General features: G+C 35.7%; 2 protein-coding genes across 4 annotated transcripts in view; one reads left to right on the top strand and one right to left on the bottom strand.

The window, feature by feature from the left end:
• The window catches only part of LOC136039139 (xylosyl- and glucuronyltransferase LARGE2s-like), a 75,362-nt gene that overhangs the window by 40,760 nt on the left and 17,744 nt on the right, over positions 1-16,858 (top strand). For all 3 annotated transcript variants that reach the window (XM_065722645.1, XM_065722628.1, XM_065722636.1), the window contains one exon: positions 13,458-13,638. In XM_065722645.1, coding sequence (XP_065578717.1) covers positions 13,458-13,638 — 181 coding nt within the window. The remainder of the gene's footprint in view (positions 1-13,457; positions 13,639-16,858) is intronic.
• LOC136039155 (beta-1,4-galactosyltransferase 6-like) lies at positions 6,431-11,041 on the bottom strand. Its single transcript, XM_065722659.1, has 2 exons — positions 10,909-11,041; positions 6,431-8,235 (listed from the first exon to the last, which is right to left on the bottom strand). Exon 2 carries the CDS (start codon positions 8,179-8,181, stop codon positions 7,174-7,176), a length of 1,008 nt encoding a protein of 335 aa, XP_065578731.1. The 5' UTR covers positions 8,182-8,235; positions 10,909-11,041; the 3' UTR covers positions 6,431-7,173.

Genomic DNA, 16,858 nt, shown 5'->3' with positions numbered 1-16,858 from the left:
AAACTGGATGTGCATAGTGCTTTTTGATTCAGTTAAAGATACCCCTAAGTTTCTCCAAAGTTTCACCTTAATATCGTTGGGCTTTTCGAATATACCCAGAATAAAAACTTCCCCTTTTCCTAATGATAAATCCTTTATGTAAGCAATGGATAAATTGCATAGTTTACAATCCTTGCCTCGGGGCTGTGGGGGATAGGACATCACTGGAGGCTTAGTTATTACGACTTTTGACTAGTTTGAACAAAATTGTAGTTACAAAGTTTCAACAATTTTTGTGGAGAGGTGGCACATAAAAACGTCTAGGATGAGGCCTGTTGCCCTCCAATCCTTCTTTAAAATCTCGTCAACATACCTTGAAAGTTTTAACCTAATACTCTCAGCCCTTCATTAGTTATTCCTGATATTCCCTATTCACAACCAGCAAGGACAAAGTGTGTTCTGATTGTGTTTGGTATCCGTCTCAACTTTTCCTTTAAGTTTCATCGCAATGCTATAAGCTTTTTAGGAGATCCAGGTTCAAACAGGTCCACTTTTCTTAATAAAAGATCTTATATGTTAACAATGGGCAACTTGCATAATTTACAGCCCTTGCAGTAGCGGCTGGGATGCCAACCCCGGAGGCGTAGCTATTTAATCTTTGGATTATTCTGAAACGACTCTCAAAATTTGGATGGGATACATTAGGGGGAAGGGGAGGGGCGTAGTTGCCCTCTGATCACTTTTGGTTCTCGAAAGGGAACTAGAGCATTCGATTTCCAATCGAATAATCCTCTTCCAAAATTTATGGGACCACTTCTTTCATAAAAACCTTATATGTTAATAATGAACAACTTGAATAGCTTACAACCTCTGTCCCAGGGGTTGTGGGGCAATTTTGTGAACCTTGAAGGCATAGATTTTTGTTTTTTGAACTATTTTGTACGAAATGGCCTTCTCAAAATTTTGATCTGATGCAGTTGGGGAAAAAGAGCGTGGATGGGGGCTAGTTGCCCTGCAACCACTTTTGACCCTTAAAAAGGTGCTAAAACTTCAATTTCAACTTTTCACTTTCCAATTGAATTAGTCCCCTTCAAAGTTTATACGACCACTCTTTCCCATATAAACCTTATAAGTTAACAATGGGCAAAAGCCAAGCTTACAGCCCTTGCCCCCGGGGGTCGGGGTGGTTTTCAACACCGGAGACATAGTTTTATTGCCTTGGGACTCTTTTGAGCAGAATGGGCATCTCAAATTTTGATTGGATGCATTTGGGCAAAAAGGACGCGGCAGGGGTGCTAGTTGCCAAGGACACTAAAGGACACTAGAACCTCCGATTTCCAATCGATTCAACTCTCTCAAAAGTTTTTACCACCACTCCTTCCGTATGAATTACCTCCGAATAAATAAATGATAAAACGTTGAAGCTTAATGACTTTTTACAATGGGCAGTGCTATAGCTTTGCCTCTAAGTATTCTTTTTTACAAGTTTCTTGGTAAAGGTAATTAGCGTGAGGGACATTACTCTAAGTCGCTGTTTCTACTATTACTATTCTATTCTACTAAGTTTGTTTGGGATTATGTTTGATATCATTTTGAAAGAAAGTTTCCATTTATGCTTGATGAAACCGAATATGCTGCCATATCAAACCGCACTTCAAGCGTCCCAAGCTGCTTAAGACGATAATCAGAAGTTGAATTCCCTACAGTTTAAACTCCTTATATCTGATATTCTGCCTCCTTAAATCCCTTATGAAGAGACAATATGAAATTGAACTTTTTCATTAATTCAAAACTCTACAGAAGTTAACGTAATACATTTTTAAGATCTAAAACTGTCATGATAACTGTCTGCGTTTACCGGTTAGTCAAACACTAATAATATTGCACAATTGTAATTATAATTATAATACAAGATAATGAGATAGAACATTAGTTTTATAATTGTATATTTGTCTTTTGTCGCTGTTTTAAATTGTTTTTGCATTTTCTTTGTCGACTTAGCCGGGAATTATCAACTATAAAAAGCTAAACAAAACTTTCAGCATACTTTACCGATGGTCCACAGAGTGGTGGTACTAATCATTTGATTCTCTGCCTTTGGCCGGGAGTGCAAAGCATGTGTGGGGGCAAGTCATGCGTCATTTCCTATGTTTTCCCCCGAAATTTCTCCAGGTTTGGAGCTGGGTTGACCCGGGCTGTTTTTAAAGAATCACGCTGCTGACCCCCGTTCCAAATCAAATAGTCAACCCATCGGCTAGGACGGCTAGGAAAATCAAAATTCCCTCATCATTTGAAATTTAAAATTTGTTTAAAGTCTGTGTTGGAATCTAATGTGTTTACAGTAGATCTTACTAAACATCGCGGAGAACCATTGTCAATGATCTGAATAGTTTACTGTAGACCAACTGTACATATTTTTTGATTGTATTGTCGTGGAATAGTGTTTCGCATTTCAGGAAAAAGCTTTTGGGTATTTCCAAAAAGCGTGTTTTCAGTCGTATATTAAAGTATATAAAGTAACATGCGCTACTTGATAAGTGGAAGCAATAATATTTCTTATCTGCGACTATCCTTGTTGAATAACCGAAACCAGTTATTAACACTAACGTCTAAGCACTCTTTTTTCTTTTCTTTTGGTTAAACCCACAACTAAGCAAGAAAGAGTGTCTTGCTTAGTTGTAGATTTAAACCAATATAAACAACTAATAACATTTTCTGTTGTTTCAAAAGAGCTGACGCTGCAATTTTTTCCTGGGAGCATATGATCAGAATCGGGAGCAAAAATATTTCTTACCTGCAACTGTAACCTATTTCTTGAATAACCAAAAACCTATCATGAAAACTAGCTCCTTGGCACTTTTTCCTTTTGCTTTTTCATCCCCTAAAAAATAACCCTCCCCCCAAACAAAATCCTGGCTACTGCCCTGGGGACTATACATCAATTTCCACTTCCACCCTCCCTTCGTCTTTCTCCCTTAGAACTTATTCTGTATTTATCTGATGGCTCAATGAGTATTGGAATGTTTTGGCATAAAATGTACTCTTTGAGGCATCTCCCTCCTTCTCAAATTGCAAAACAATTAGAGAACGCCATTGTAGAAATTTAAATATGTTTTAAAGTTGTCTAGTTTGTCCATTACGTAGAAATATTATTTGTTATTGGGAAACACAGGGAAATTTTTCGCGGGGAAGTTTTCCGCACGGGCAGGATTGTCTGGGGGGAATTTTCAATGGGGAGAAAATGTTTGGGAAAAATTTCTTTCAGTGGGGATGTATTTTTGACTGGGGCGGGGGTATTTTTCGGGGTGTAAACACCTAGGACCAATAAGATCACCGTGAAAAAATAGCAATCTAAACAAACACATGTGCGTGACCATCCCTTTCAAGAAAAATATGAAATTTATATTTTTGTGCATAGCAGGTTTAGAATTTACAGATATGTTGAATTTCAATTTAAAACATTCCTTGCGTTTTGCACCCCTTTTTGGAGCAGTTTAACCTCTTTTCCTAAAATTGTATAAATTATTTTATGCTAACAACCTTTGGGGAGCAATTAACAAATTTTACATATTAAAAATCAACAAAAAAATAATTTCCCTCTCTATTTACGGAAAGGTTCTCTGAACCATCTCCCTAACAGCTGATGCGCAGCCATAGACGCTTTTAATAAATCTTATAAGCTTCAAATGGAACAACTCAGTCAAAGGAGGCTTATAAATTACTTTTATGTTAACCATTTATTTGTATGGACTGCCTATATCTTTAGGAATGAATACGTCATCTTGAGGTTTTGTGGTCATTGAAACTGGAAGGCGATATATATTTCAGTAATCCTAAATCGATTATCGTCTCAAAATCATCACTCTATGACATTTCAGCTCTCTTCGGATCAAAAGTATTATGTTTTGCCACAAAATAGCAAAATGCCACTGCGGTGGTGTGTCTTTTTTTTTTTACTCAAGATGAATATAGAACTCTCAGTTTCCGTTCATACGAGCCCTCTTTCGATAATCTAGAATCGCTCGTTTATACACTTTTCTCGTCAATTATTGAGCCCCCGTTTCCTTCTTTAACTGAAAGAAGTCTAGATTGACCACTTCCTCTTAATTTCTTAAAATGTCAATGCAATGTTATACTACGATGCTATCTGGAAACGCTGTGTTATACATTTATGTAAGTATGGAAATAAGGAAGATAAATAGTTACCGCCCTCTATCAATTCTACCAGTTATTTCTAAGATTTTTGAAAAAAAAAGTAAATAATGAAATCAGTAAGTTGGCGGAAGAAAATGAAATAGTACCGCCTGGCCAATATGGATTTTTAAAAGGGAATTCGACGGATAATGCGGTTATCCATTTTATTTGTAGTGAAAGACTTTTTAGATTAGGGTGTTTATGCCACAGCTTTGTTTATTGACCTGTCGAAAGCAATTGATGCAGTAAACCATAATCTTTTAGTTAGAAAGTTAAAGGAATATAAATTTCCACCGTGGATTATTAGTCGGATTAAGTCATATCTATTGGATAGGTCACATATGGTTATAGTTGGACCAAAAAGATCACGAGATCACCTATTAACTTGCAAAATTCCGCAGGGGTTGATATGAGGGCCACTCCTTTACCTCATTTATACCGCGGATATAGGAAATTTAATGAAAGATCGTTTGACAATATTCTTCGCAGATGATACAGTTTTATTATTCCGAGCTTTAAGTGTTAAAACCCTTTTTAAGACCATGGAGAACGCGCTGAATGATCTAATGAAAATACGAGGAGTAACCGTTTATTGATTAATGTTAAAAAAAAAAAAAATTACATGATTTTTTATACTACTAAAAAGGTAAACACTGAACTGTCTTTACCACCAGATGGATATTTGATAGATAGGCTTTCAAAGTTTAAATATTTAGGCGTATTCACTGATGAATTATTGTCATGCAAAGAACATATAAATTCATTATCTATAAAAATTGCAAGAGGAGCAGGGATTTTGTATAGACTGAAAATTTTCCTTCTGCAAAAAGTTTTACGAACCCTTCGTTTTACTCTTGTTTATCCTTATATTCAGTATAGTTGTTACGTTTGGGCTAATTCTTTCTGTTATAATTTAAAGACAATTTAAACCTTACAGAATAGAGCTGTCAATTTAATTTATTTTAAAAGACTTAATACTAAAGAAGTTTTTCTTAAATCTCAGTTGCTAACAGTAATGTAACAGTAGTGAATTTTGCAGCACCCCCAGTACTAACACAACTTGCCCTTTTTCATTTATCGTCATATTATCATGCTTATCCAACCTCGTCATCTACCCATTTTTCTCTTATCTCAGATATTTGTCACACGTAAAGAGCAGCTTTTTCTATAAAATAAGTTGGAGTGAAATTATGGAACAGTATTCTGCTGGGAATAAAAGATTCTGTTTCAGTTCCGTTATTTCGATACAATTATATAAAAAACATCTTCTTTCTAAAAGTACAACTGAATAATATTTAGGATGATTCTCTCTTTTTTTTCTGTAGTGTATATTACCTTTTTTCAGTATCCTTTCTGTTTCAAAGTTTAACACTTTGTTGCTCTGTCAATAATCAGTGATATGTTAATATGAATACTCGACGTTCTCCAGGGGCTACATTTAGGCCCTGGAGGATCATTGATCAGTCCCTGGAGTTGTGTTCTATTTGTGTCTTTATATTCAATAAAGTCAAAGTACAAAGTTCAAAAGTTCATGTTTCTACGCATTGACTCAAGTTTCACTCCTAGTGAAACTAAAGTTGTAAAGTATAAAATTACTGCGACAGATACAAGTAGTAATCCATGAAAACTCAAGGGAAGTGTGAAATGACAAGTGTAGATTAATAGAAGGTTTAAAATAATCTCATCACTCTTTTTTTCTGAAATTTCTTTTTTGCTTCTTAAATTAAGCTAAAGAACGAAAAAAGTGACTAATACGGATTTAAGATAGAGGAACGGTGAAACTTCTTATTGGAAAAATCCACCAGACATCATCAACTTCTATGGTATATTGTATTCTTATCATTTCACTTAATTCCTCCACCCGTACCGAGCAAAACAGAATAATAATGAGCAGGTACAATTCCCTCCTTTGTGACTATAACCATATTTCTCGATTTCTTTTTCTTCAATAGAGTTTCATTTGACGTTTGACGGTGTTTATTTATTTGACATAAAAGGGGAAAAAGGAACTTTAGGAAGAGAACAAAATTTTGTGTTAAAACCTAATAATTTCGAAAACATGAATGCAGTATCTAAGAAGAAAAATATTTCGACAGTCGTTCGAAAGTAAGTGAAAGTTAGTTCGTTGTTTTTTTTGTTTTTGTTGTTGTTGTGGTTTTGTTTTTGTTTTTTGCACTCGAAGTATGTTTTGTAGTGTTCTGAATTGTTGCAACGGAGAGTATTCGTGATTGGACGAAAAAAAAGAAAATATACACGCTAGGGGGCTAGCGGGATTTATTTGAAATCATACCAAAAATATAGAAATAATTAAAACTCACCTGACTTACATAATATAGAAAAACTTGACATTTTAGTGAAGGGGAACATGCTGAAATAGTCTTGAAGACGAGATGTCCCGTTGACAGATCTGAAGGATTTTTTTGTAAGCTCTGTTTTGTGATTTTGCTTGGTGTTATTCCGTTTTATCTTTCTTAAAATTAGCAACGATTCTCAAGACTTAGTAAACTAGTCAATTAACAGGAAATATTCAGAACCGATATTTCCTACTTTTGCTCCTTCTATGGAAGGGAGCAATTTTAGTTTTCGTGGATCAGCATATAATACTGTTCATAGTGCCCAGGGACTAAATAAAAATGAGCGAACGATAATCTATGCAGTTTAAATAATATTTTACTTGATTCAAGTTGACTAGGCATTAACGATGACGCTGAAAAAAAAAAATCTATAATATATTGACTTGTTTTTCAAGGAATGAGAATGATTAGTGTGCATAAGTTTACAACGTAGGAGAAAAAAGATCTATAGCAAAAAAACTTAAATATTGTGTAGTTTGGTTTACCTCTTGGTTAAGTGCACTTTTATCACTATTTAACCTTACTGCCATCAATATGGACATGTCAGCAGGATCATCAGAGAACACGGCTAGACCAACGTCCTGGCACGTCATGTGGAAATTAAGCTGTTTTACCGTTATTCTTGCTTCTTCTCAAGTTTTGAATGTCATATCTTCCATTTTATATGAACATGATTCTTAAGTTGGTTTAAATTCACTCCTATTTTTAAGTATAACTTATGAGTTTCAGTTTCGGACACATTGTAGACTAAACTAGACAACCCGTCATGCTTTATTCGTCTTTTCCAATCATTTAATAGCTTAAAGCGCATTGCGTTTTCATTGGAATGTGCATGTTTAAGAGCAGTGTATCGGGCTAGTTCGTCTGGCTGATGTTCAAATTTCAGGCCTTTTTGTTTTACTCTTCTGTATAAATCGTCATCCTCTCCTCCCCAGCCCCAGTATACATTTGAGAAACCGTCGATAGTCTGAAAATCTTGAATATGAAAAGCTGTTACACCCCCGGCACATTCTGTATATATGCGCTCGTATTTCATGTTCGAAATTAGTTCTGCAAAATGTCTTACGGTCCCAGGTTCACAGCTATAGAAGAGATTGTCATTTTCTGGAAGTAAATCTACGTCGTGAAATATAAAGCATGTAAAATTATCATATCGTTGAGATTCCTTAAAGCCTACGTTAAAAAGCGCAGCCCTGTTGAAACTAAGAATGTCTTGCTGTTCAATGATAAATATTTGGTAATTACGCTTCTGCTTTTGAAGGAATCTGTGCATGTGGTATAAAAATATAGGTAACTGCTCAGTTCTATTTCTGTATGGCACAATTACGGCAAGCCTTTCCTTTGGCACACATGTCTGAGGCTGCCACTGTCCATTCTGCACTGTAACGAATTCTTTACTTACATTTGCAAGATCACGGGGATATAATGTGAGATTAGGAATTCGAAGACCCTCTAAACTTAAAGTTGTATTTAGGCATGTCTGTAGCTCTTCTATAGTTGACAAAGATACTTCAGATAGAGTTGTCAGTCTTCTTTTAAATACTTTGGAGTATCTATCTGAATTAATGAACAAGAACGTCAAGTAGACACAAGCTGTTGTACCTAATAGACCTAGAAAGATTTTCTTCAGAAGTGACATATCTGTGTTTGTCATGTTTGATGACGGTCCTCTACTGCATTGATGGCTGAAGACGTAATGGTTTCTACCCTAGAAAAGATAAATCCCATTTATAATAATTTTCCTCAGTAAGTCTAATTTTTGCAAATTTCACTATCCCATCTTAAAACATGGATGTCTAGAGGATGTTCCACTTATATTCTGCAAGATTAACAATAGATGCATATTCAAGGCTTTCTAAAATAATTTAGCAATATCTTTGGGCAATTAAAATATATTACTCAGTAGAATAGCAAGAGCGAGGATTGCTACACGCACATATACTAATATGGCTGTTTTATAAAAATTTCTTCTAATGAAATCGACCTTGTGATTTTCGATGAAAAACCTGATGTAGATATCGATAGGGGCTTACATGACATTGTGGTAAAAAATATGATACATGGACCTTGCGCTTAACTGAATGAAAATTCACCGTGCATAGACAGAGGAAGGTGCACAAAGCAAAATCATCGACTTTTAGTACCTAGCACAATTACCGGCAATGATGGATACCCTTTATAAGAAGAAGGTCTACCAAAGATGGCAGAAAATCAGCAATCATAAAGTCGCGTAACCGTTACATCAAAGTAGATAACCAGTGGGTTGTTCCATATTCACCTTTATTATCGAAAACATACAGTGCGCACATAAACGTGGAATATTGTAATTCCGTAAAGGCAATCAAATACATATGTAAATACGTCAACAAAGGCAGCGACATGGCAGTTTTTGGCTTGCAGTCTGAAATCAGTGATATCGATGAAGTCGTACAATATCAGGCTGGGAGATACATAAGCAGTAATGAAGCTGTGTGGTGAATTCTTTCATTTCCGATACATGAACGAAGTCCAGCTGTTGTTCACTTAGCGGTACATTTACAGAATGGTCAACGTGTTTATTTTTCGGAATCCAACGTGCAACAAAAAGCCCTGAATCCACCGGATACAACGTTAACTGCTTTCTTCGCGTTACGTCAAAATGATTCTTTTGCAAAAAAAAACACTGCTGTATTCTGAAGTGCCTACGTATTACACGTGGAATGCTAACCAAAAATCATTTGAACATCGAAAATGGGGTGAGTCAGTCGACGGCCATCCTAACATCTTCAACGAGAGAGGTTCAACGGTTAGAGAGGTCATATATGACCTTGGACTTTACAACAGAAATTTATAACTGCACTTTGGTTATGATTAAAGATTTGTGCTTATCTATGGCAAAAAAAAAACTTCTCAAGCATATGGGAATGCCTTCACCTAATCGTACTGCTGCTATTTTACATGTGTAGAATCGGATTGTGAACAAAGTTACTGCACGATTGATCTATTGTCCTATGTACAAACAAATGTTTCTAAGTTAACGTCTGAACAAAAAGGCGATGAGGAGAGGAGTTTTTAAACGCAAATCAAAAATTCTAGGGCCCTTTTTAAGTGACAAAAAATATTGGAGGGCAACTGCCCCCCCCCCTCCCACGTCCATTTATTTCCCAAAGTTATCTGATCAAAATTTTGAGAAAGTCATTTTGTGCAGTACATTTGAAAGATCAAATAACTACGTCTTTAGAGGTAAAATTACCCCCACAGTTCGTGGAGAGAGGTCTATAATTAATCAAATTTGCCCATTGTTAATGTAAAGTATTAGTTATTGGAAAGTATACCGACATTTATCGAGGGGGAATTCTGCGCTTGGGGTGGATTTCAATTAGGAGAATCTTACTTCGAAAGGCATTTTCCAGGGGAAGGATGAAAATTTCAGGGGAAATTTTTAATCGGGGAGATTTGACTGAATTCCTATACGAAATTCTTGTTAATTGTCTTAAATTAGCTTTGCTAACTCAATTTTCCATATGGAGATGTTCCGGGGGAATTATCCGGGGACTATTTTCCATGTGTTTCGATTTCTGGAAAAATTCTACGGAAGGGGGAATAATTGAGTGATTGAGAAACCGATTAGGGATTAAAGTCTTTTTCAAATGAAAGTATGTTAATGATAATTTTTCAGGCTGAATCGTCTGCAAGAAATTTTACGGGGGAGGGGGGATTTTCAGCGAGGATAGAACTGTCTCGAGGGAATTTGACGGGGATGTACTGTACTTTGGATGATATTTTCAAGGAGGAATTTCATGTGAGGGGAGGGGGGTAAACTTCACAGAGACTGAGCCAGATTTACCTGCATCATTTGAAAAACGAACAGAAATTAAATTTAAAAAAAAAACCTTTTTTTGACTACAATTAAGGAGCAACATCAAAAATCAAACGAACAGAAATTAATCTGTGTATGAAGGGTTCCTCCCTCCTTAATACCTTGCTCTTTGCGCTAAAGTTTGACTGTTTCTCCCAATTTTTAAGAAAGCTTCTGAAGCACGGGGGCTGTTTCATTAGAATATTAAGCTTTTTTAAAAGTGCTACCAGCTATGGCATAAAGAGTAAGGTATTGAGGAGGGGGCAACCCTTCATATATGGAATAATTTTTGTTTGTTTTGAGTTTTAATATTGCTCTTTAGTTTCAGTTTAAAAAAACATGTTTTTTGTTTAATATACCTTACGAAAGCCCTGGTAAAGCTTGGTCTTGTCTTGGTATAGTGAATAAAAGTTCTTTTTCTCCATTTATTGATGAATGCTCCGTCCCTTAAAGCTTTGTAGTAAGTCTCATAAAGCTCTATATAGTTGACAAATCAAGAAAAAAAAACTTATTTACGAAACTAATACTGAATATTCTTCCTACTTGATAATCTTGCCTGTCTTGGCTCTTAATATTCCATTTAAGACTTCTTTAGTGATAGCAAACCATGCAGATTACACACACGACTTCATGATTCAACTGATAAGCTGAACTATTATAGTTACTTATCTTTACTGAAATTATCTATATCAATTTCGGTTGGTTGTTGATTGGGAAGGTTTTACTTAATTAGAAAACATTCGGCGTCGTACTGGAGAGGACATCCGTTTATTCCATTTGCTCTGCTTCGTTTGTAGTTCAATTATGGCAATTGAATATGTTTGACATCCTGATCTTTTGAACACTAAAAGGTATAAACTCAGTCTAAATTATACTTTATTTATATACTTCTCACGTAGTATCGAAATTCCTGAACACGTGTTTACATTCATGTATTTCATCTGCCATTCATACCACCATGGATTGCCTGCCTGACTTTTCGCTGCTTGGTTTTCTTGGTTCAATGCTTCTAAATTTAGGTTGAAATTTCCGGAAAAAATACTATGTGTGCAGTGCGAATGTGCCCAATTAGTACTGTTTATGTAGTATAATTTTGTTTTTACTGCTTTGTTTTAAATCGTAAAAATATCCAAATTCTAATATACTGTGAAATATTATGGTCTTCTTTTATTTTGCTTCGGTTCGCAAACTGTAGTAGCCTGGCACTTCGCAAATAGCAGTGGTTCTCCACCTATTATGCAGTATGTTTACTTAACATCCTCTAAATCCATAACATAGAGTAAAGTTCTTAAATCGTCTACTATGAAAAGAGACAAAATTTCACGATCATACTTAAAAAAGGAGAGTAAAATAAAAATAAAGAAGAAAAATGCAGGTGAAAATATAATCAGGGTGACGTGCAACCCAAGTCAAAAACTAAAAACGAAAGAAAAGCAGAGTCAAACAGTTTGTAGTAACGAACTATAAGTAAGGAGTAACAGCAATATATGCAACAAAAAAATCTATTATATATACTGATTATAAATATTCAGAATATCTTAATTTTAAGGCTGCTCATCAAAAGCTATTAGCACACGAAGGTTCGAATAATTTTAAAGATAGTTTTTCGACTCCCCCAAAAAGATTTTGGTCATAATGGAGACTCCCCTCTTATTACGGAGAAGAAAGTTAAGTTTGTACAATTATGCTGTATTTCGTAAAGCAAAACTAGCTATTTTTATTGGAGCTTTATTTTGCAAAAGTTAAATTGATTTAAAGAGTTGGTTTGAGGGGGTTAGTAGCTCTCGTCACATTTAGAGTAGCCCTAGGTATTGTGTTAAAAATGAACAGAAATTAAACAAAAAAAGTTCATGAAAATAAAGAGTGGTCTTAAAACTTATTTCAAACAGAAATTAATCCGTATATAAGGAGGTTTTCCCCCTCCTGAGCTCTCCCCCTCTTTACGCTAAAGTTTGACTCACGCTAAAATTTAAAACAAAATCCATTGGAATGGAGTAGAAAATATTTCTCACATTTTCCCAAAAATTGAAGAACTTATATATTCGCATTTGCTTCAAATAGGGCAATTTTCGGTTGAGATGTTCTAAACTCGCAACTGTTTTCAGCATAGCACTTTAAAACATTTGCGTAAATAGAGTGGGGTACCCCCTCTCCCCTTATATATGGGATAATTTTTTTTTTGCAATATAGCTCTTTATTTTCATTTAAAAATAACCTTGTTTTTTGCTATTTAGTTCATCCAGAGGTCGGGGGAAGATTACCAAGGAGCTAGAGAAAAGTAAAATATATAAAAGAAAGAATATTCATTGATTCTATGTCGAACAGTGGTTTATTTACCAGACGATAGGTTTATATATATAGGATTTGTTGCTTTAGTTTAAATTAACCTTTGAAATTAGTTTCATAAAAGAAGAAAGTGTTGGCAATTGAACAAAGATTATAGGACCATCCCACGAAAATTATGCTGGACCTTTCTTTGAATTAAAAATCACTGGGCTTCTAAAAATTCAGCGTAAAGTAATTGGCATTGACCCTAGTAATGCCATCTCAATCAGTCTGTCAGAACTTTCGTCGGTTGTGCAATTTCCATTGTTTAATGTGAGCCATCTAGACTATATCAAAATCTACAGAAGTAAAGTTCGCCTAAAAACAAATATTGTTTAATAATAAAGACGTATTTTTGAAATCCTCTTTCAACCCTCGAAAGGATTTCCTCTTGCTTCCAGCCCCCCCCCATGGGTACAGCCAACTATAGGTTTGATACAAAGCTAAATTTATGGATACTCTGCTAAATGCCGATTAGATAAATCTTAATAGAGAATAAAAACTCCCCTTTCTGTTTTTGTCGAGTTTTTGTTATTTATTCGCTCCAAATTTATTTTCTTCCATAGCCTGTCATATAAGTGAATCCTAAACTTTGTAATGTATGCCAGCACATCCTCAAGCGAAATTGATATTTGAAAACTGTGAAGGAGTTCGTAGACTAATCGGAAAGATTCAGTTTAGCCTTATTTTACGTTCTCATTGATTCTTTTTTACCCTCAAAAACTTTGCCGGTTGTCATCAGTTGACTGTGTCTTTTCTGTTTTTAGATAAGTGAGGATGATCCATGCTTCGAATTCAAGCGTTCGCGTGCCATAAAATATAGGACTCATCTATATTACGTAGAAAGTGATTATGAACCTATTAGAGACAAGTATGATGTAACTTTGGTCGCTCAGCTTTCAATGGATCGTCTACAGATGGTTGATGCCTTATGTGCTAATTGGGAAGGTAATTATACAAAGTTCTGTTTTGATAAGTCTGTCGTCGTTTTTTTTTTTTTTTTTTTTTATGAATACAAACTCCTAAATACCTTTTATTATTAAAAAGAGTGATACAAATAAGTTTTCTATGTACTCTAGTGAGTAGTGAAGAGGGTCACCCCCAAATGGGATGGGGAGAGGTCTTTTGAACAGATTAAAAGAAACTGGAACTTCATGTAAGGGAATAGAGAGTGAAGCTTCGAAAAGACTGAGGTAGAGTGAGCATGCGCAGCTGTATTAGCCTCAGCTAGCTTGGTGCGGCGATGAGATGTTTGTAGCATTCTGTAACCTACTAGATAGCGCTAAGAAATGTACGAAGCTGTTGCGCAAGAAGTTGACAGACAAATATATGAAATTCAAAGTTTTGGATCAATTACTTATAAAGTTACTCTCAAATTAATAAAGAGTGATTTTAGGCCAGTTTTCTTAATAAGTGATGAATAAAAGAGACTGTGATATAGGAGGGCTCTTCCTTTACCGTCAGAGAAACCCAGCAATTAACTAATATTTTAAAACCCAACGTCAGACACCTAGTGGCTAACTAGAGTACTTGTCTATTTTCAGTAAAAATGACAACGCTCTTTAAAACGTTACTGGAATGATAAACAAAATTTTCTGCATAATTAAGAGTGCTCAAAACTCTTTTCTTGGTCTTAACCGTCGAATAATCAGCAAAGAAAAGAGTATTCTCGCTGTGGGGCGCAGCACCTACTGGGAGTGTTCAAACTCAATACGTCAAGAAACTGCGACTCGTAGTTGTTCAAGTCTATCCATTTTTAATTTTAAGCCAGCACTATGATCAGCACCTTTATCCTGTTATATTGCCATCAGGAAGTGATCGGGGTAGCGATAGTACTTGGGTCAAATTTAGAACTAGAATAACATTTTCACCTATCTTCAAGAAAACACGTCCTTGGCTAGACCAAGTATTTATGGCTCCTACAACATCTTTTGAGGCCTGTAGAATTGCTCGACGCCGTTTTGTTAAACTCTCTGTTATGACAGTACGCAAAAGTAAACTATGCTATGGAAATATAAAAGATCTATATTTATTATGTCTATTAATTTAATTTGATATTATTTATGTACAATAAATGATGATAAATTTCATTTTCTCCTGTTCATTGGGTCTCTATTTTAATATTTGGTCTGTATCTTTTCTTCGTACATTTTCTTCCCTTTATTCTCATACAGTCTTAAAAATACAATTTTTGTCGCAAATTTATTCGAGTTGCTTGTTGTTTATGCGATGTATTTTTAAGTAAATCAAAGAAACAGTACGGTAAGTTTTCATTACAAATAATTTTAAGATAAGGATATCCCCAGGAAAAACAACTTCTTGTTTCACTGCTAGTGACAAATCCAACTAATAAGGTCGCCCATACTTATTTATCCCATTTGCAGTAACAAAAAATGTCATGCCATCTAGCAATCCTGTACAACACTATGAAGACAAAAGCTCAGAACCATTTTCAATAGCTAATCTTTAGTGTTCAGTATATATAAAAAAAGAAGATATTTTTGAACTTTTAGGTCTTCAATAACATTTACTTGTAGTACAGGAAAATGAGCTCCAAAAAGAGGTCGACCCGAAACAAATTGCAACAGAAATGATTTTTACACCATCTTGTAGAGAAAAAAAAACTGAACAACATATCCATTTTCGCATATTCTGAGTCGACGCAAAATAACTGTTTTTTGGCTTTTAATGCTATTTTTTTCCGTTATTCGAATAAAAATCGCAATTTTCGTGGACATCGGTTTTTCTTGAACTGAAGTATAATTCTAACCCAAAATAACATGGCGAGACCGAAAACGAAGTCGGATTTAGCGTAAGAAGCACCATAAAAAAAGTAACTGTATTTTTTCGACTTTTTTCGCCTAAAAAATACAATTTTCGTTATAGCCCGATTTTCTTGAATGAAAGTGTGGTTCTGACGTAGAATCACGAGCTGAGACCGAAAATAGAATCAAATAGGTTGTTCACTGAACCAGAAAAAAAAAATCGTAATCATTAATGAATGATCTACTTTTTTTAGAAAATAATTAGGGAAAGTGAATTACAAACCGAACTGGTTTTCAGTGGTCAGTATCGTAAATCACACTTAAAACACTCTTCGTATACTATTTAGGGTCAACCCATAGTGTCTAATCTTCACAGTCTATTAAATAGAATCAATCTTATAAAAAATACAAAATAGAGAATCAGATTCCGACTAGTTTCACAACTTGTTCATTTGGAATGGATTAACGACTAGGGTTCTAGGTTCTCTTCATCATTGTTGCTGTCGATTTTTGGGGAGTTGGAACACATTGTTCCCTTGCAGGTTCTGCATGCTGAAGTACAAACTAAGCCGTTTTTAAAGCAGCTACACCTCGCTGAACTACACTCTACACGACAGGAGCACTTCACAATCTTTAGGAGCATACGCGGGGCTGGTGGGAGGTCAGTTGTTAATGGGTACAAGAAGTCATCTTTATTCTTCCATCCCCATTCCTCGGCTTTCAGTTCCGGATCAGGCTCCCCGGTCCATACCTGAACTTGATAAAAAAACTCTATAGCTATGAAACTTGGCTGCATCAGAAGTTGGTGGCAGATGTTCTGGGTGAACAAAAGAGTTTGCCGTTGTCACTTTCTTTTCAAAAACTTCTCTGCGGAGTTTGTTCAAGTTCCCTCCTTTCGATGAACCGTATATGATCAGCAGGGCGTCTTCACCAGCGGTCTTGATTTCCTCCTTCGAAGCGGACTTCTGCATAAACACTGCAGCTGATTTTCGGAAATCATTGTCTTCTATCAGCCTCTTCAGTGCAAGACCTTTTCCCACACCGTGGATTCGCGAAGTAGAGTCACAGCCAAACAGGGCGTGAGCAAAAAGGATCAGATGACAAGTATCTTGTCCCAGCTTCTCTTTCAGGGTGTGTATGTCCCATATTCGGGGAGCTTTATTCGACTTTGGCTCAGGTGCGAAGAATAGTTTCTTGCTTGACAAGTCACAGTGGTAGCATAAGAGAACCAATAGATCGGTATCGTCCCCAACTACGGCAGTGTCGTGATACCGTAAAGAGGTAACAGCAGCTTCCACAATCGGGACATCTGCGTCACCTGATGCCTGGGAGACAGAGACACCCTTTGCACGGAGATGATCAGCCAAAGCGTAGATAAACCTGGCTTTGTTTTTCTTGCAAGA

This window comes from Artemia franciscana, chromosome 2 (genome assembly GCF_032884065.1).
Source record: "Artemia franciscana chromosome 2, ASM3288406v1, whole genome shotgun sequence".
Classification (NCBI taxonomy): domain Eukaryota; kingdom Metazoa; phylum Arthropoda; class Branchiopoda; order Anostraca; family Artemiidae; genus Artemia; species Artemia franciscana.
This window is presented reverse-complemented; position numbering and strand designations above follow the sequence as displayed.